General features: G+C 44.1%; 1 protein-coding gene across 8 annotated transcripts in view; it reads left to right on the top strand.

Moving 5' to 3' along the window:
* Positions 1-20,783, top strand: part of hdac4 (histone deacetylase 4) — a 159,076-nt gene that overhangs the window by 90,794 nt on the left and 47,499 nt on the right. For 7 of the 8 annotated variants that reach the window (XM_013137903.3, XM_020054945.2, XM_010879854.3 and 4 more), the window contains 7 exons: positions 3,144-3,264; positions 7,691-7,809; positions 15,571-15,699; positions 15,865-15,977; positions 16,512-16,628; positions 17,683-17,878; positions 18,133-18,329. In XM_013137903.3, the coding sequence (XP_012993357.1) occupies positions 3,144-3,264; positions 7,691-7,809; positions 15,571-15,699; positions 15,865-15,977; positions 16,512-16,628; positions 17,683-17,878; positions 18,133-18,329 (992 nt within the window). The remainder of the gene's footprint in view (positions 1-3,143; positions 3,265-7,690; positions 7,810-15,570; positions 15,700-15,864; positions 15,978-16,511; positions 16,629-17,682; positions 17,879-18,132; positions 18,330-20,783) is intronic. The other variant, XM_010879853.4, reaches the window with a different exon arrangement.

Below are 20,783 nucleotides of genomic sequence, written 5' to 3'. Positions count from 1 at the left end.
TTTGCAGTAAAGCATCCCCAAAGAATGATGTTTCCACCTCCATGCTTTATGGTTGGGATGGTGTTCTTGGGGTTGTACTCATCCTTCTTCTTCCTCTAAACATGGCGAGTGGAGTTTAGACCAAAAAGCTCTATTTTTGTCTCATCAGACCACATTACCTTCTCCCGTTCCTCCTCTGGATCATCCAGATAGTCATTGGCAAACTTCAGACGGGCCTGGACATGCGCTGGCTTGAGCAGGGGGACCTAGCGTGCACTGCAGGATTTTAATCCATGACGGCAAAGTGTGTTACTAATGGACCAAGCTCTTTTCAGGTCATTGACCAGGTCCTGCCGTGTAGTTCTGGGCTGATCCCTCACCTTCCTCATGATCATTGATGCCCCACGAGGTGAGATCTTGCATGGAGCCCCAGACTGAGAGAGATTGACCGTCATCTTGAACTTCTTCCATTTTCTAATAATTGCGCCAACAGTTGTTGCCTTCTCACCAAGCTACTTGCCTATTGTCCTGTAGCCCATCCCAGCCTTGTGCAGGTCTACAATTTTATCCCTGATGTCCTTACACAACTCTCTGGTCTTGGCCATTGTGGAGAGGTTGGAGTCTGTTTGATTGAGTGTGTGGACAGGTGTCTTTTATACAGGTAACGAGTTCAAACAGGTGCAGTTAATACAGGTAATGTGTGGAGAACAGGAGGGCTTCTTAAAGAAAAACTAACAGGTCTGTGAGAGTCGGAATTCTTACTGGTTGGTAGGTGATCAAATACTTGTCATGCAATAAAATGCAAATGAATTATTTAAAAATCATACAATGTGATTTTCTGGATTGTTTTTTATAGATTCCGTCTCTCACAGTTGAAGTGTACCTATGATAAAGATTCTCTCCACTGTAGTTGGGTAAACAACAGTGATAGTAGTATTATTTGAGTAAACAGCAGTGACTTTTGTAGTTGGGTAATCAACAGTGACTCTAGTTTTTGGGAAAACAGCAGTGATAGTAGTATTTGGGTAAACAGGAGTGACGTTTAGTTAGATAAAAAGCATTGTGTCACAGAGCACCCTCGATGCAGCTTCCCCATGACTGATTCAGACCTTAATGTAAGTGCAGATATTATCTGGTTACCACCATGGTCAGGTTGGAATTCAATGTAAGTATGACAATTTTCAAGCAAAAGCAGTCAGGGTAACCTGACCGCACTGTCATGGGCAGATTGGCGATTTGGCAAATGCCAGGCGGCTGGACCAATTTTTATTTGGATTGGCTGGTAAAGAAATATGTTTGAATTCATTGTTTTTGACAAGATGGTGGCCCATGGGAGTTTTTTAAATATATATTTTTAAGTCTGTTATAATAATCTGTATTATGCGTTTGGCTAACCAGTGGAAATGGCAGTTATCTGATTGGCTGGGTTGCGTTTGCTCAAATCAATTTTAACGTGGTTCATTACAGCTGAGCAGGCCCGGTGATCTGGGCTAGTGTGACTAAAGTGCCAGGGATGAATTTCGGTCCCAGTCTGCCCCTGTCCACAATTCAGTTTCACTGTTTTGAGCCAAAAGAGCTTTTCTGGGCCAAACTCACAGCAATTTTCCCATCAATACTTTCTACATAATAACATTGCAAATTGCATGTAGTTTGTGCTAACATGGCGTGTGTGAAATGCCACATCTTAAACGGTTTGCATGTATCTATACAATGCTGGTTTAGGCTGGAGCAAACAGCGGATGCTTTTTTAAGTGCTACAGTAAATTGCCTCCAAGGCCGTCTCATAAAAGCCAATTTGCTTCAATGGAAGGGTGTACAAATTGGGATGTCAGCACTTAAGGGCCCGCAATGTGATTTAAAATGCGTCTATATTAGCAATCAGTGTTCTTCTATGCGCAACCCCGCCTGCGCCATTTGCGGCTTGACGTTAGTCACTTGTTGTTGAAGCTGTCTTTTCCTCCCACTCGCTGTGTTTGTCTTCAACACACACATGTTGTTGAGTCGCAGAACTTTTAAAACACATACGACAATTCAGTCACTTGCTATTTCCATTGTCAATCTTTTTATCTCATTATCTCACCTGTCTTTTAATTTCTCTCAAGTTCTTCCTCTCTCTCTTCGTCTCTCTGTATTTCTTTGGCGGTATGTGGAGACTCCCCTCTGGGAAGTGTTGACAGTGTGATGGGGAGGTGGTAATTGAAGAGAAACGGTGAGAATACTCACCTTGTAATGCCTTGTAAAAAAGGGGGAAAAACACAAACACACAACAAAAAAAGCCTATTTAGCTGCCAACGTCTCTATGGGATTCGCATAAAAGAGTGTTTTTTTCCTTCTGGGAAACCTTTTATAACTCAGTGATTCCTCAGACGTCTCTTATGTTTTGGTACTCCTTCCGGCTACAAAGAAATTACAAAGAAGAGTAATTCTTTAATGAAATATGGGTTTGGGTGTAGATTATCTTTGCGCAAGTTTTATGTCACGATACCAGAATTTTGAACATCGATCTGGTAACCAATGAAATTACACGATTCTCAACACCAAAATAGAACAGTTTCATTGTGGTTAGTTGAGTTCAATACACTATTAAGCCCCCTCCTTGCCACTAACACAGACGGTTTGCCTCAAAGCATATGCTTGCATGCAGTAGTTAGCCATGAGTGTGGAATGCTCAGGTAAAGTCATGAACAACGCTGAATGTGGAAGGCAACTCAACTGCACTCAAGGCTGAAAGGAGCAAAATGTAAATTAACTACTTTAAAGCCTTTCTTCATATTTCATTCCTGCAGTTATTTATCAAGTAGCCCGGGTCTCTGGGATACACTAGTTGAGGTGGTGCCCTCAGCCGGCTGATGGTGACTTTTTCTGTCTTTCCCAAAATGTTATATAGTTTGGTGAAATACACGATCAGTTCTCCTGTACGACTGATACTCCTGAATGTGTGAGTCGCGATCAGGGCCGTTGGTAATGAATTAGGGTCGAATTATCAGTTCTGGTGACACCCTCACTCAATCCTCTGGTTAAATCTGAAGTCAAAGAGAAAAAGCATCCGAAGAGGCAAACATAATGCTACCCCCCCCCCACCTCCCTAAGGTGTTTCAAAGGTTTAGTTGCTAGTCTACCTTTTGTAGCCCCTAACGCCTCGGCTTCTCCCTCCTCTCTCCCAGGTGCGGTGGCCAGTACGGAGGTCAAGATGCGGCTGCAGGAGTTTGTCCTGAACAAGAAGAAGGCCCTGGCCCAACGCAGCCTCAACCACTGCATGAGCACAGACCCACGCTACTGGTATGGGTGAGTATCGGTCTGACACCACGTCAAAGCCCTTACACCTTAACCATAGGGGACAGCTGTGTTTCATGGAAGCTCCACAGCCAAACCCCCCTTGATGCTTCATCTATAAACAGTATTATTATAGATCCATCTGATATTCAGGAGAACAGCCACTATGTTGCATGCACTTGACGCCATTCTCTAAGTTGTACATTAACACGGCTGAAGGTTCCAGACAAAATTAACAATGCTGGACCACGTTTTCACTTCAAATATGTTAATGATTTTTCTTACGTTAGTCAGAGGCATTATCCGATTTCGTTACACTCCTAACATTAGATTTTTAAAATGTCACTTCATAACTCCGTTCAGTGTGCCCCCCCCCCCCCCACCAAGCCATCCACTTGTTTGAGTGCAGGGGCATTGTGCAGAACCTCGTCCCTGTTTGTAGTTTATGATTGACAGTTCATCGTCTTTGAGATGTCTGTGCCTTTGAAGAGAGAGCGGCAAAGAAAGGATGCCAGCGCACTGCTCTGTAAATATTTGAAGAGGTTTAAGGCACACTTACTCTCTCTCAGGAAAAAAGATAAGGCAGCAACAAGAAAGCATTTGAGCTGTTTGAATGGCAAATGACAGGAAAGGACAACCTTTCCCCCATCTCCCTTGCTCTCTCTTTCCCTCTCTTTATCAGTCTGTCTCCCTCATTCCCCTCCCCTCTATCTCACTGTTTTCCCCCTGTCTCTCTCTACCCTGGTCCTATAGCTCTTTTTTCCTCCATACCTCCATTCTTCTCCTCCCTCTTCCTCTCCATCTGCTCTCTATTGCTCTCCTCATGAAGAGATGTAGCCAATCTCCCAGTACACATTGGCAGTTGCCCTCCAATAATGCCGAATGAAAGGGCGCACAGAAAGAGCTTTCAGAGAAACCTCCCATTGATTATTAAAACACAGCAACACAACACTCTTTCTCTCCCTCCCTCTCTCCCTCTTTTCGTCCTTTCCCATATTTTTTATATGCTCTCTCATTATTGTGATTGCATGAAAGTTTGGGTGGGTTCACAGCATTTATTATACTGTGATCTGTGTGCTCGCGTGTGCGTGTGTTTGGTAGGCTATTGTTGGTGGATGCAGAGTTTATGAGAAAATGTTCTGTGTTATCTATGGCCTGAGTTCTGCCAGGAGTAGTGATGTCCTTCATATGTTTGTTCCCTCTGTGTATTCCTTGTCAAACGTGTGAAGTGTAACTGAGGTAGTGGCTAGTCCAATCACTGGCCAGCATTGTACTGTGCTCTCCATAGTACCAACAACTGTAGAAAGCCCTGTCGTGCAGAAAGCCCTGTTGTCGATTATATATTATTATTAAATTTAGCTTGATAGTTTTATAGTTTTACTTTTGTTTACTGTTGTTTGTTACATCCACTCCCAAAGGCAAAAAGATAATTGACAACAGCCACATAAGAACACTCCACAACAACATCAAAACACAATATATTTTATTCATCAAAACATGTATAAATTCTGACAACTAGAGTTTTTTTTTTGTTGTTGCATGAGCCAAAGACATGTCAGCCATGCAGTGAATGCGTTCTGTCTTTGAGATGAAGGGGAAAGCCAGCCAGATTCAATTCAGTAGCCTGGGAAGACGCCAGCTGACCTCAGTCGGACCCAGCAAGGGAAAACATCAATGCTGTTCCCTTATAGCTATTAACTGAGAAACATGAAGCCTTCTCCCATGTTTTACTGTAACTCTGGAAAATGTAAGGGCCGTTAAGAAAAATGGACCGGAACACACAGTGGTCAATGATTGCTGGGGATAGATGGATATCCACCGTAGTAGAGACAGACAGACAGACAGACAGACCGACAGAGAATAAGACAAAACCACAGAGAATTTGAGAGACAAAGAGACAGACCGGCAGGCAGCCAGACAGAAAGAAAGAAGGACAGAAAAACAGACACAGCAATTGGCACAATTGATTGACAAATAAACAGTTCAGCTGGCACCTTTGATTGAAAAACAGTTCAACCATCACATGATTAAGCTATTTTAAATACTCTTCAAAGGGGTATTGTTTCAGAAGTTGAGTTAAAATGGGTTGGGACTGTGCTGTCTAGCTTGAGAGGAAGCTGGTTTCACAATTGGAATGCATCTTAATATAAGGAAGGATGCCGCCAGTGGTCCGGGAAGACTTGAGGAAAGTTTGGAAGAAGAGAAGTTCTCCAGAGATGGTCTGGAGAAAAGAATAGGGGGTGGTTATCAAGGCAGTAGGTTGTTGGGTGACCAGGCTCACTATTTGCAGGATTTACTCGGCAAACAGACTAGGCAGTCAGTCAGACCGACGTACAGACACCTTTAATACACAGACAGACAGATCAACTGGCACCTTTCATTTACACACAGATAGATCAAAGCAAACCCTTAAGACAAACAGTCCAACATGTTAATTGGCACTTTTAATTGACATGTGGACTGAGAGACACATCAACTGAAATCTTTGACAAACGGACAGATAAATTGGCTCCATAGATAAATTGAAAGACAGACCAAATGGGTCCACTGATTGCTATTCAGTCAGACGGACTGGCACAGTGCTGAAGCTGGATCCAATCAGAGCAGCACGCCATGCCCTTAACATCACACACAGAACTAACATTGACAACAGAAGGGCTAATATTAATAGACTGGCATGCCAGTCTCTCTTGGCTAAACTGAAAGGGGAACTTCTTAGTTTTATGAGAGAGAAAAATGTGACTTAAGTCCTAACTGTCTCTACATTCATATTACATAGAAGTCAGACAGCCATACTTACCCATGAGACACGCCAGCCGGGTTTCTTTAGACAGTACCCAAGCTGGATGGTCCCTCTCTTCTTTAGCCCAGAGGAATCGGCGTCCATGGTTCCCAAAAATAATTTAACCTCTTGTGCTTTGATAATGTATGCATTTTTTATTTCTCTTAGCTATTTGGGATAATATAAGTATAATATGTAAGCATGGCGCAGACAACTGTCATCTAAGAAGGACAATAGGTTTAAGTTACGCAGAATGAAGTACATGGTGCAGGAAGCCTAAAACATAGTGTCCTCATATGTGGACACAGGGTCTCAGGAGGTTCATATTTTGATTCGTCAGACTGCAGGACAGTTTTGCACTTCGCCTGGGTCTATCTTAAATGAGCTTGGCCTCAGAAGAAATCGGCGGCGTTTCTGGATCTTATTTATATATGGTTTCTTCGTTGTAGAGTTTTAACTTGCATTTGTGGATGCAGCGGCATACTGTGTTCACAGACAATGGTTTTCTGAAGTGTTCCTGAGCTCATGCAGTGATGTCCACTACAGAATTGTCTGTTTTTACTGCAGTGCCGTCTGAGGGCCTGGAGATCACGGACATCTAATATTGGTTTTCAGGCTATTGTTGCACTAAAGACCTATGCAGTCTTTCACAGAGCAGTGAACCCCTCCCCATCTTCTGAAATTCTTTTTTTTATGCCCAATCATGGTACTGACCTGTTGCCAATTAACCTAATTAGTCGTGAGATGTTCCCCCAGGTTCAGTCTTTTGTTGCCACTCTCCCATCTTTTTTGAAACGTGTTGCTGTCATCAAATTACAAGTGGGCATGTATTTTTCAACATTTGACATGTTGTCTTTGTACTATTTACTATTGAATACAGGTTTTAAAAGACCAGCACATCATTGCATTCTGTTTTATCTTTGTGTTTTACACAGCGTCCCAACCTTTTTGGAAATAGGGTTATATGAAAGAAAAACATCTCATAGCAGATCAGGGACTGTGAAACACACGCACAGACATACTCTTACAAACACAATCTATCAAACACACTTTTTGTATACAGACACACTTTTTGTATGCTGTAATTCCTGTTTTAAATATGGCAATTTTAAAGTTTTGTTTGCTAGTAATGTGTCTTTGGTCAGTGTCAGATCCCGGGAAGCCTACTGTAGCTTTCGCCTTGCTAATGGGCATCCAAATGTACCATCAAACAAACAGACATCTGGGCAACATCACCAGCAGGTCCCTGCAGTAGTAGTTACTTTTATGGCCCTATCAAATCTGTGACGGCTCGTTGCCCTGTCAAGACGGGTTTGTTTACCAACACAGGACGCCGCACCCCTACAGCCTTGGAATATGCATTGTGGGTAATCTGAGATGGCATACAGAGTGTCAGGCCATAAATAAGAAGGTCTGCCTAAAAGCAGATTGTGCGTGCTGGCGGGGGACGACGACGACGACGACGACTGTGTGTTCTGTGATGTTAGGCTAACGCGTCCACGTGTATGCGTGCTAGTGTGTTAGTCTGTGTGTTAGTCTTTCCTTTGGAAAGATACAAACTAATTGATGTGAAATAAGTTCAGCTAGTTCCTGTTAACTCCCCTTTGAAGGACCCACATAAAATATTATAAACGTGTATTTGTCCCCCCTGTGTAGGAAGACCCAGCACAGCTCCCTGGATCAGAGCTCCCCTCCCCAGACAGGAATGTCCACTTACAACCACACCATCCTGGGAATGTACGACCCAAAAGATGACTTCCCTCTCCGAAAGACCGGTAGGCATCCCCCACGCCTTCAACGTCTGACCATTCTTTTGCTTTCCAGTGAACTATACCTTTTTAGTATTTTTGCTTTCCTCGGGTTCTTTGAAAGTCTTTTAAAAGCATTTCTCTTTCCACCCTCTTCTTTCGACATTTTAACACATTTCTAAATGTCTGTGATTAAATGTACAGTATGTGATTGGGTGAAGAGGTGTAAGTAGTACAGGGTCACATGATGTATGGACGTAACCAACCGTGTTGCCTATGCGCCAGTTGTCACGAGTGACACAACCAGTGACACTCTGCACGCCAGTTTCTCCTAAGTTCCCAGCAGTTTTTGGTTCTGTTTCACAAGCAATGTCGTGTATGGAGCATTGGAGTTTTTGGCCACATTTCAGATGCCAGTGGGTTTTTTATTATTCTTGATTACTAATATGAGCACCGTCTTGAAATGAAACATTTCAGAATAGCATTTCTGCTGTTTTCCTTTCTTCTTTGCTTTCTGAATTTATACGGGTTTGGGTTGTTAGGACAATTTTTGTCAATAACAGTGATTACTTTTATAGCCTGTCTTTTCAATCAAGAGAAATGTGGTTCATGTGAGTGGCAGAGTAATACAAATCATTACCCGTATGAAAACACTGTCGACATGTGAAACACAAGAAAACAAACCAACTAAAACAAACAGGCTATGAATCACACTGAGTCAGATAGCAGAGCAGGGGTGGTTGGAGAGTGCCCATTTCAAAGCCTTTGAGAAACTTTACTAATGTTGTGTAAAACTCAGAACGGGGTAGGCTTCCTGTGAAGTTGGGGCTAGGCAGTGATTATTCACTTAGCGTTTGGCTGCGTCTTTCCCTGCCTGCCCAGCTTGACATCAACCTCAATGTACTCTGGAGCGCCGACAGCCCTGCCGCCTGTGGGGATGAGGACAGGAATGCATTATCCTGGCGACTAGCAGGAATGTTGTCACAGAAACGGGAGAGGGCCTGGGATTTAGCCTTGCGGGACACCTAAAGAGCAGGTCGGGGTGGGGGGTAAACGTAATTATTTGATAATTGTATATAAAGCAACCACATGCTAAATATTTAAAATATTTTTACATGTTAAATATACATTTTAAAATGTTTTTACCTTTTAAATACCCATCCCACGCAATGTCCACAATTAACTCTGTTCAACACCCCCCCATCATCATGTTTCTTTGTCAGCTCTTTCTAGCCAAACACTGAGAACTCTTTGTCCTCACTAGGCTCGGCAGGGATTCTTATCTGCTTCTCACTGTTATTAAAGCACTCACGAGTGAAGACACGTGTCATTTCCCCCTTCCTTCCCCTCTTCCGGGCGACACCCATCACGGCCGGTGTAACTACTGCAACAGACAATGCACATGTTAATGCTGTGTTATCGTATTCCCGAGGAGGATTCGTCTGTCTTTAATGTCAGAGGGAAAATGTCACACCGTTTGTGTCTCCTCCTCTGCCTCATATCTCCTCTGCCTCACAGCATCCTGCCCACAATATTTTTTAAAGTCTCCTCTCAATGTGTAGGAAATGATTGAAATTCATTGCTGAGACAAGTGGCTTGTTTTACTGTGAAATGTATTATTGTAGGTATTTGACTAAATATAGAAAGAAAGGAAATTATGAACAAATTATTGCCATGTCAGCATATTGGTATGCTAGTTTCTGGTGAACCAATTATAGATATCCACTGCTGAATCCACTGTAGATTTGCAGTAATCAAATCAAGTTGCATTTGGATGGCTTTCATTCTTTTTTTGCCAGACCGCATAACCGGAGCCGGCTAAGAAGAGCGAATGTCTCTTACTGACTGAGTCAGTGACTGACTGACTGACTACCCCTTGTTAAATAGCGTAGTGGTAAGAGAAGAGGACTATAGGTCCCGAGTTCGTATCTCCTCGCAGGCGAATCGAAGTACGCATTGTGAATGATTCCGTATTGATGAAAACTTTTCTGGCTAAAACCGAAACCTGAAACTGTATACAGTTATATTGCGACTGTTTCTGGCATGGAATAGTTAATCTTCAGTCTTGCTAGCAATTGCTCAATTCTGATTATTGCTAGGAAGTTTGTAGATACTAGTAAGCCTATTACTGGCTAATAAGCTGTTTAAATGGCCAGTGGCAAAAGCAATACAGTTCATAGACACTATTTGCAGTGGAGGTAAACTTAATAAGAATAAGACACAATCCTCAATGGAGTTTAGCGACTGCTGAAACATGTAATGCCGTGGCGTAGTGGTTAAAGATAGTGCCTCTCATGTGGAAAACCTAAGTTTGAATCTATTGAGAGCAACGACATTTATTAATAATTGATGGTAGATTCCACGATTCTCTCGTCTTTTCACTTGATGAAAAAGTTGGTTATCGTCTTCTTTATTGATACTTATTGTATAAATGTCACTCACGAATGAAAGAAAAAAGTATGTTATTTTGCCATGAAAGAAAAAAATATGTTCTTATGCCATGAAATGAAATAGCTTTGGCAGACTTGCTAGCAATTGCTAAATTCTTATTACTATTCCAGTAAGTTAGTAGATACCAGTAAAGTGTATTACTGGCTAATATGCCGTTAAAATGGCCAGTGGCAAAAGAGGATTTGTTCAGGATAGAGACAATTGGCTATACTGACATCCAGCAAGTGTACAACTCTGTGGGGTAGTGGTTAACGACACAGCCTTTCACATGGGCGACCTGGGTTAGAAACTCGAGGCAACAACATTTTCTATTGCAGTTTCTTGTTTTTTCAATTTTTGTCCCTAAGTGAACAGATGCCAGCTATAAATCCCAAACCCGTCAGGTCTAGCGTTATATATCACAGACACTAATAAAACCTAATGAGGAAGAAACAAACATTTACATTTTACATTTGAGTCATTTATAAAACGCGCTTATTATCTGCAACTTATAGTGGTGAGTGCATACATACCAAACCATACAAACCACACAAGACCCACTCAGAATACTGGAAATTGGCATCGAATTAACATCTCAGTTTTCATCGAATAGACACTCTTCATGATAATGAAGCTCATTCAGTCATCAAAACCTACACCCAATCACAGCCTGTTCACAATGTGAAGAGGAACCTCTTCAGTTTCTTGAAATAGCTATTTTTGTCTCACTCACTGTTGTCTGTGGTAGTGTAAAGACTGGTCAATTCCATATGAAGTATTTAAGCCCTTCATTTTCTTATAAACTTAATTTATAATTTATTAAATTTAATAATTGTGCCATCAGTCTACCCGCAGTTCCCCATTATGACAAAAACAATGCCACACTCTTTATTCAATACTTAGTAGAATATGTTCAATGGTGTTCAATTACAGGCCTTTCACAGACATTAACAGACTTGGCCATTCCAAGGAAATGTCCCAAAGCGACTTCAGTGTTATCTCTGTGTAAGTCAGGTCTTTGTCTTAATGAAAGATAAATCTTCACCCCAGTCTGTGATCCTATGTGCTCTGGATCAGGTTTTCTTCAAGGATCACTCTTTGCTCTATTCTTCCTTCCCTCCAACCTGACCAGTTTTCCAGTCCCTGCTGCTGAGAAGCATCCCCATAGCATGATGATCCCACCACCAATACTTAACCTAGGGATGGTGAATGCCAGGTGATGAGTGGTACCTTGTATTCGCCATAGTTTCTTATTTACAAAAGATATTTCAATTTAGTTTAATTTCCAATATATTGCTGGACATATTGCTGTGTTTTCACAGCAATATGCTGTGTTTGTCATTATGCTGTGTTTGTCATTATTGGGTACTGTGTGTAGATAGATGAAAAATGAATTTGATTCATAATTAAGTGTATAGCACACAAAAAACACAGAGAAAGTGAAAGGGTCTGAATACTTTCTGAAAGCACTATATTAAGACCATGTTAACTTGCTGTATCAATGTGATTTATTTTATTTACACTCCCTAAAAACAAGGAATTATATATAAGAATAAACTATGTATGAGCACCGCATAGAGATTAAAGTGATCGATATTAGTTATGTTCCCGGCCTCAAAGAATACCAGTTATTCACATAGATACACATTTCTCATAAAGTATCTTGTCAATAATGAGTTCCAGCAAAACCTGTATTAATTTACTCTAATCTCTCCAGCCGTTTTATTAAGTAACCTGGACATGGCTCTCAACATTCTAGTCTGAGCATTTGATCAATATGTTTTTTTTGAGAGCCTGCAACTCTGAAATCTATCTGAAATATTAAGTATGGCTTTCATAAGCCTTTAATCAAAACCTGGCTCTACAGAAAATGTCAATCTATTGACCAGGTGAGTGTTGTGACATCTGTTTGTCTAGCAGCGACACTATGAGACACCTTTTTTTTTTTAAGAAAGTGTATTCTACAGTGTGTTTGAGAGTGAGTGTATTAGTCACCAATCAAATTAGGGAGAGAAAGAAGAGAGGGAACGAGAAGAAGGAATAAATAGCTGTTGAAAGGGCAGGAAAGAGGTTTGTCAGTGTAGAAAAATAAGATTGTGGGTGAGAGTCGTCACCAGAGAGAGGGGGGACAGGGAGGAGAGAGAGAGGGGGACGAGAGGGAGACGAGAGGGGGGACAGGGAGGAGAGAGAGAGGGAGACGAGAGAGAGACGAGAGGGGGGACAGGGAGGAGAGAGAGAGGGAGACAAGAGGGAGACGAGAGGGGGGACAGGGAGGAGAGAGGGGCAGAGAGAGACAGAAAGAGGGGTAGAACAAAAGTCCCAGAGTCAGCATGTTGCGTGGCGGGCCCCTGCAGTGGGTGGTTTGGCGTGGCCTCACTAACACCCCTTCAAAGTCACCGCGTCCTGGGGTGAACCCCCACGGGCTTCTCCAGCCTGCAGGGCAGACAGGCCATAAGCCTCTGGTTCTGCCTGCATCAACACTTTACCTCTGCCCTCTCCTCTGAGCGTGAGAGAACAGAAAAATCCCTGGCACGGGCGCAAACCTCCACCCAACCCCTCTCTTCAATCCTTGCTAACAGCCCTCTCCTTTGGCCCAGGCTTGCCGTGTCTGCTTCAGGCACTCTGCCGCTGTCCACCAAACCGCCAAAAGAAGCTCAAGGCCTGCAAAAGCCCAATGGCTAATTTCTACATCTCTTTTATTTTCTCACTGTGTCCGTTCATCTTTACTGTGTATTCTTTCTATAGCAGCGTTGCAGTGTTTTACTGGGGAGACATGCGTTTTAAGTGGCGGCTTTCCCAGGGTGACACTACGCCTGACAGGAGAGATGTGAAAGCAAATGCAGTCTTGGCATCAAATCTGTGATTCAAACTAGTGTTGACGCTTCTGATGCTTTCTGTAGCCTGATCCATTCCTGCCTAGTGTCTTCACTTACCCTGTAACCTCTAGTAAGGAACTTGATTGTCTGCCCTGTATGAAAGATTAAACTAGTTGAAAAAATGTCAAATATACAGTTTTAATTGGTTGGAGTTCACAGCTGTGCCACATAGGCTACAAAAGATGTTTGACATTACAATTCCATTGCACATGATTCAAGTCTGTGTGCAGATGATGAATGCTCTCCTCCTAATAAACGGCACTACCTATTAATAACAGCAGAAATCTGCATTTTGGCAATGATGAACATTGGTAAGATTTGTGGACGACAAGGGTTTGTATTCTAAGGACTCGAACAGGAAATGACAAGTTTTGGCAAAAATAAATTAATTCTAGGCAACAACATTAATTATAGAGGGACTACTTTGTCATGCAGTGCATCTCCTTTGGGCACCAGATTGCGTTGTAATTCCTTAGAGGAACTGCCGCTTTGTTCCCCAACACGCCAGCTGCTGATGCATGGCATTCATGACCAGGCCGTCCCTGATCCTGTTAACAAAGACTTTTGGACAAGTGCCCTCCACTTACAACAAGTATCGCTCTTTTTTTGATAATTGAGTTTCATAAGTTCAACTGCAAGTTCAGCTCCTTAAATTGAAAGTGGACTTTCAAAAAGCGCTTGGACGTCCCCACACACTGAAAGCCCTCACTCTTCCCAAACAGGCCAGACCTTTTCTGTTGCTGATCTTAGGGCACTAAGAGTTTGCAACAAATCCCTGCTTCATGTTTTCATTGTGTTCGCTGATTCGGTATTGCCTTTTTAAATGATTGTTTTCTTTAAGACGGTAAAAACTGTTTAAACAAAAAAATGTAATAGAAAAAACTAAATACATTCCTTGACCATATATCCAAGGACTGACTGCACATTTGAAACCTAGAGAGGTCCCAGGGAGGCTTCATCAACTGGATGTGGCATATCTTCTATAGCAGAACCCATTCAGGACGAGGTCAAGGGCTAAGTCAAAGGTCAACTGTTGGTCAACGTTTGGTCAGGATTTGTTGAAGGGGAAACAGTGAGAGGAAGGCCATGACAGTTTGGTGTGGCTGGGGAATAAAGCTGTTAGTGTTTGGGCTTGAAAGAGAAGAGGGGTGAAAGCAGGGCAAAAGGATCCCCCAGATTGCTGCTTGACAATGGCCATGCTCCTCTTCCTGACCTTTTGGTTTTATGGTAAACAGTAGCCTTGCCACCACTCCTTCCAACGTTCCATTCCCAATATCCCGATATCCGCCTCCAAGTGCTCTTGAATTAACAAAAGCAAGGGTTTGCCAACCTGAGAAATGCTTCTAAAGCACATGCTTCTAAACCTCTCTAGGTTTTATTGAGAGCATTTAACAACAACAGCTATTCATTAGCTGGACCATGAGATGGAACCTCATTCCCCAGTACAGCTGTTCGTTCATGTTGCCCTCTTTCTGGGAGTGACCCCTTCAGGCAGTAGCTTGTTAGCATGACTAAATTACTTACTAACCTCAAGGTGCTGTGTGAGGTGAGCACCATTTATGAAGATGCTTATTTCATTCTGGTTGGGAACTGCTGAACCAAAACTAATGTTCAGTACATAGCAAACACTGTCTTTTTGTAAGTGTCTGGGAAGAGTGACATCACCTTTAGGTCTCCACTGCTCAGCAGAAGTTGGGCAGTGGGGGGGCAGTTTGCAGGGGTCAAGAGTTTTTTGCGTCAGTGTGTCAGAGTGGAGAGACAGGCCTATTGAGGAGCCGAGAGAAGCTTTGGTCATTGCCTGCCCCATACAGCCCCTAAAGACCTCTGATGCTTTGACAGCTAGTGGAGCCAGCAGCCCTTCATTCTTAAAATTGACACAGACCGTTCTGCCACATCCTGTGGTCTGCATGTCAAACGCAGGGCCGAGCAGGTCTCTTCCGCTTTGTTGTCTCCACACCTGGATTCATCTATGTTTTCTGGAAGTATTTGGTTTGATTGAAATTAATCTCTCAGAGAGTAAATCATGCTTGGGGAATAATAGTTACGTGTCTCCACTCTCACCACGTTCTGTTTTGTTGTGGTCAACCTCCTTTATGCTGTTTGTCTGTGTGCCGGCAAGGGGTCAAACCCTTTGTAATTATTGTTAATGCGTGAGGTACAGTCAAATTCCTTTTAAAATGATCTTCGAAACTTTTCACTGCTGATGAAATTGGAATTTGAATTGTCTGGCTTTTGAACTGACTGGAAATGATGTCAACCCTGCTCCCGTGCCACTGGACCAGATTACTTTTCCTCTCAAGTATGCACTCCTTGGCCATACCAGCAAAAAAACATTTTCAAAGAACTGCATATTATTACCTTTGGAACACAACTGCTGTCAATTGTGTCATGTGTATTCTGCTCTCTAGCTGTGTTTTCATGGACCCCCTTCTCTCTCTCTCTTTCTTCTTTTCCCTCTCTTTTTCTCAAACCTTCCCTCTAGCCTCTGAGCCTAACTTGAAGCTCCGGTCCAGGCTAAAACAGAAGGTGACAGAGCGCAGAAGTAGCCCGCTGCTACGCAGGAAGGAGGGTCCCATCACCACGGCTAAGAAGCGCTCCCTGGACATGGCTGGTAAGCTCCTGGCTTACAACTCCCACCCAGAAATGCATGTGCAGGCTCACTGCCTCTGCACCTCTGCCGTCGTTCAGCAGGTTGTTAATCGATAGGTTTCCAACCTGATACCTTGGCCTGTAAACGTGCAGTGTGGGAGCCCCCTTGTTTCATGTCTTTTCGCAGAATCGGCCTGCAACAGCGCTCCTGGCTCGGGTCCCAGTTCGCCTAACAACAGCTCCAGTAACATCACCAACGAGAATGGCGTTGTCGGCGCCACGTCCAGTAGTTCAGTAGAGGTGAGCGCTGGGCAGCCCGTTTGGGAAGCGTGACTGTGCAGATGCCAGGAGCCTCACGTAACACTGTTCTCTTCGCAGCGTGCTCCGCAGCCAGCTGTTCCTGACCTTATTGCGAAGGGCTGTTGGCTTAATATGGCCCAGACCCAAACAGTGTGTTCGCTCCCTCCCACCTGTGAGCGGTTGGCTCATAACGTGTGATCTAGTGTGACTGCATGGGGGCGCATAAGTGCCTATGTTTGCATGTGTAGATGTATGCACTCGTAGTTACGGCTGACACGTCATCAAACGCTGCCGATAGAAATGGGACGAATAAAGCCCACATGACTGTTTCACAGCGTCGGAGGCCCACTCGCTCTACATAACACATTTCCACATGAACGTCGAGAAATATCGCATCCTGCCGACCCTGACCCAACATATGCTGCAGAAGGCCCAGAACACGGGGACCGGCAGGGGTCTGAGGGGAAGGACCAGACTGGACTGTTTTTCTGGGCTTCCCCCCGTGTCTCTCTGACTGTGTGCTCTTCTGTCCAGGGCTCCGTGGTCCACAGGCTGGCTGGCCGAGAGGGCCCCCTGAGCCAGCTGTCTCTGTACACATCGCCCTCCCTGCCTAACATCACCCTGGGTCTGCCAGCCAGCGGCCCGGCCAGCGTGAGTTCTTCCACCCGTTTGTCTTCCTGTCTCGCACTCCTTTGTTCTTTCTCCGTCTTTATTTCTTTCATTCTCTAATTTCGTTCTCTCTCCTTTTCTCTTTTTCCTCCCTCTCCTGCACACTCTCTCTCAACCTTGCATTCTCACTTTGTCTCCGTCTCTCGCCCACATTCCTCCTCTCCTTCCCACACTCATTCTTCGCCGGCTTTCACAAGGTCTTCTTTTCTCCTTCTATCTCACTCGCTATCTCGCCCTGTCATTTCTCTGCCTGTCTTTTTCTTTCTTTCTCTCCCACTCTCTCCCTGCTTTCTCCTCTCTTCCGTCACTTAGAAGGCTTGCTTGCGCACACAAGCCTTTCAGAGGGGACGAGTCCACATAGAGGGGGCCCTGTCTAGACCTATTCCATCTGCCGTATGTGGCTTTTCAGCCCCACTTCCACTTCAGAAAGGCCCCATTGAGAGACAATGACCAGCAGTAGGTCAGTGACGCACATGGGACCCGTTGGATGGCCTGTCCAATGCTTGTATTTTTAGTGGTTTTTTGTGAGGAATGCCCCCCTCCTCCCTCTCCTCTTGGTCCTCATCAGTTCGCAGTTCTTCCAAATCCTGTCGGGCAGAAAGTTATTCGTTCAGTTTGGTTTGCTTAAATGTCTTGGCCCCAAATGGATTACATTACAGGATGATAATTTTTGGGTCTTTACTTAACTTCCACCCAGCAACTCTCTCTATCACCCTCTCTATCACCCTCTCTATCACCCTCTCTATCACCCTCTCTATCACCCTCTCTCTATCACCCTCTCTCTATCACCCTCTCTCTATCACCCTCTCTCTATCACCCTCTCTCTATCACCCTCTCTCTATCACCCTCTCTGTATCACCCTCTCTGTATCACCCTCTCTCTAACACCCTCTCTCTATCGCCCTCTCTCTATCACCCTCTCTCTAACACCCTCTCTCTATCACCCTCTCTCTATCACCCTCTCTCTCTATCACCCTCTCTTGTGTTTTTTCTCTCTCACTCACTCTCTGACTCCCACCCTGTTTTCTTCCCATTAGGTTACGTCGGGCCAGCAGGATGGTGACAGGCTTTCAATGCATGAAAGGCTTCAGAAGGGCATCCCCATAACCACTCCATTCATCCCGGGGGCCCACTTGCCCTCATACCTGACCAACGGGGGCTCGGCTCACAATCCCCTCCTTCAGCACATGGCCCTCCTGGAGCAGTCCCAGAACCAGCTAGGTCTGTCCTGCTGTAAGCTCATCCTCAACTTGGTGTATATGGATTGCCATGCTTGGTGCTGTCCATTGCGGCCAGTGATGGGAGGAATGATATTGAAACTTCTGAAATGTATTTTATTTGTTGGACATTGTGTTCCGCTCCTTCCATTCCAACCTGTACAATGATTCTGTCTTCTGATTTAAGGCGATGCCAGCCTCAACTGGCTGGCTGCCCAAATGTGTAGATCATCCTCTTCACTGTCGTGTCTGTGTTTCCATGTGTTTCAGGCCTAGGTGGGATGGCCCTGCAGTCCCCCTCCATCCACAAGCTGCGCGGGCAGCACCGTCCCCTGGGTCGGACCCAGTCGGCCCCCCTGCCCCAGAACGCTCAGGCCCTGCAGCAGCTGGTGGTCCAGCAACAACACCAGCAGTTCCTGGAGAAACACAAGCAGCAGTTCCAGCAGCAACAGCTGCACATAAACAAGGTGTGTGTTTACCAAGCGCTGACAACCCCCGCAGTGGAACCAGCAGCAACAACACAGCCTCACATCGGCTAAGTGTTTGTCAGAGTAGGCCCGCGCTTCTTTGGTCGCCATGGCAACTACCTCGTACGGAGGAAGTTGCTTCCTTATATGGTCACATAGGAAGGAGCTGTGTGTTTGTGGTGATTAAGGAGGATGGAGAATACGGTTGTAGCGATGGGGGTTGGTCTTTTTTATTTCTCCTCCCTCCTGAATCCCTACTGTGTCGTGACATTCCCTGGGGATTATGGGATATTATCCCCTACGGGCCTTTGTTATTTTCCTCTACATATAATCCTCAATGTTTGTTGAATGGCATCTAGAAAAAATATATAAATCTCCAAATTTACCTCAGAACTAGTAAGGAATCCATTCTCATGGTCAATGAAGACTATGGCCTAGTTTCACTTCAGCAACTGGCCATTACATTATTTATTTGACAAGCAAAAGGCAGTGATAGGATCCAGGTTAGCATGCGTGACTAAATCAACAAGTTAACTATGCTGATGGCTCCAAGGAACTAGTGATTGTTTGCTGGTGATCCCTTAGATGCTTTTTTATTACAAGCTTTGCTTTTTGCTTTATGTTTGGATGAAAGGTACAGTGAGGCTGATTTCCTTATAGGTCTAGTAGGATATTAACAGGGATGAGGATTTGTTATTAAGCACTAAAGGAACTACAGTCCACTTCCACTTGCTTTCCAGAACTTTCCCAAGTGTTTGTATAGCATCCAACTTCAAAGCAAACTCATTGTTCATGTGGCTGCATCACAATCCCAAAAGACTGTTTCCCCTTTAAAAGAGAGAAGGTTGGGGGTAGCGAGTACAAAACGAGCGGCCTGTTTTTGGAGAAGAGGGACAAGGGGATAAGGCAAGAGACCAGCACTCTGACGTCAATGAGCTGGCTCCCCTGGCGCCGTGCCAACAGGGCCCTGTGTGCGCGCCAGTCGTGGTGGTTATGACCTGGGACACAGCAATGAGGGGGGGTCGTTTCCCTTGGACATCCCCGTGGTGACTGAGCTGGCTTGGCACAGCAACATCCGCCACAGTCTTCAGACACACACACTCTCTCTTCCTCACTCTCTCTGTCCATTTACTCCTGTCTCTTGTTTCACTTCAGTCATTTCAATTCCAATTTAAAGGGCTTTTATTGCATGGGAAACATTAGTTTACATTGCCAAATTGAGTTGGGAAAAAACTAATTCGAACAGAGCCCTAAAACCAGTAGGCTTAGAAGACTTATGTAGGTTGATAAGTACAATAGCTTTGTTAAGGAAAATAAGACTTGCTTTCCTTAAGGTAAGAAGCGTTTCATTAGGAGTGGGTATACATTTGTAGTGGGAATTGTTCTGATTCAACTCTGCATGCACTATTGGAGGTTTTGCATTGTACTCTAAAAATACTTTTACAACATTCTGCACTCTGATTGTCTCTGTCTTTACTCCTGTCTCTCTGATTGTCTCTGTTTACTCCTGTCTCTCTGATTGTCTCTGTCTTTACTCCCGTCTCTCTGAATGTCTTTGTCTTTACTCCTGTCTCTCTGATTGTCTCTGTTTACTCCTGTCTCTCTGATTGTCTTTACTCTTGTCTCTCTGATTGTCTCTGTCTTTACTCCTGTCTCTCTGATTGTCTTTACTCCTGTCTCTCTGATTGTCTTTACTCCTGTCTCTCTGATTGTCTTTTTTTCTCCTGTCTCTCTGATTGTCTCTATTTACTCCTGTCTCTCTGATTGTCTCTGTCTCTTCTCCTGTCTCTCTGATTGTCTCTGTTTACTCCTGTCTCTCTGATTGTCTCTGTCTTTACCCCTGTCTCTCTGATTGTCACTGTCTCTACTCCTGTCTCTCTGATTGTCTCTGTCTTTACTCCTGTCTCTCTGATTGTCTCTGTCTTTACTCCCGTCTCTCTGATTGTCTCTGTTTACTCCTGTCTCTCTGATTGTCTCTGTTTACTCCTGTCTCTCTGATTGTCTCTGTTTACTCCTGTCTCTCTGATTGTCTCTGTCTTTACTCCTGTCTCTCTGATTGTCTCTGTTTACTCTTGTCTCTCTGATTGTTTCTCTCTTTACTCTTGTCTCTCTGATTGTTTCTCTCTTTACTCCTGTCTCTCTGATTGTCTCTCTCTTTACTCCTGTCTCTCTGATTGTCTCTGTTTACTCCTGTCTCTCTGATTGTCTCTACTCCTGTCTCTCTGATTGTCTCTACTCCTTTCTCTTTGATTGTCTCTGTCTTTACTCCTGTCTCTTATGTCAGTGGGTAGAGCATGACACTCACAATGCCATGGGTTGTGGGTTTCTGTCTTCACACCTCTCTTTCTTTCTGTCCCTGAGCAGGGCAATTAAGCCCTAATTGCTCCCAGTTCATTGCTGTAAATTAGAATGTGTTCTCATTTAACTTACCTGGTAAAACAACCAATTTATCCA

Source organism: Esox lucius, chromosome 16, assembly GCF_011004845.1.
Source record: "Esox lucius isolate fEsoLuc1 chromosome 16, fEsoLuc1.pri, whole genome shotgun sequence".
Taxonomy (NCBI): domain Eukaryota; kingdom Metazoa; phylum Chordata; class Actinopteri; order Esociformes; family Esocidae; genus Esox; species Esox lucius.
The sequence above is the reverse complement of the archived record's forward strand: the minus strand, read 5'-3'. Positions and strand labels throughout refer to the sequence as shown.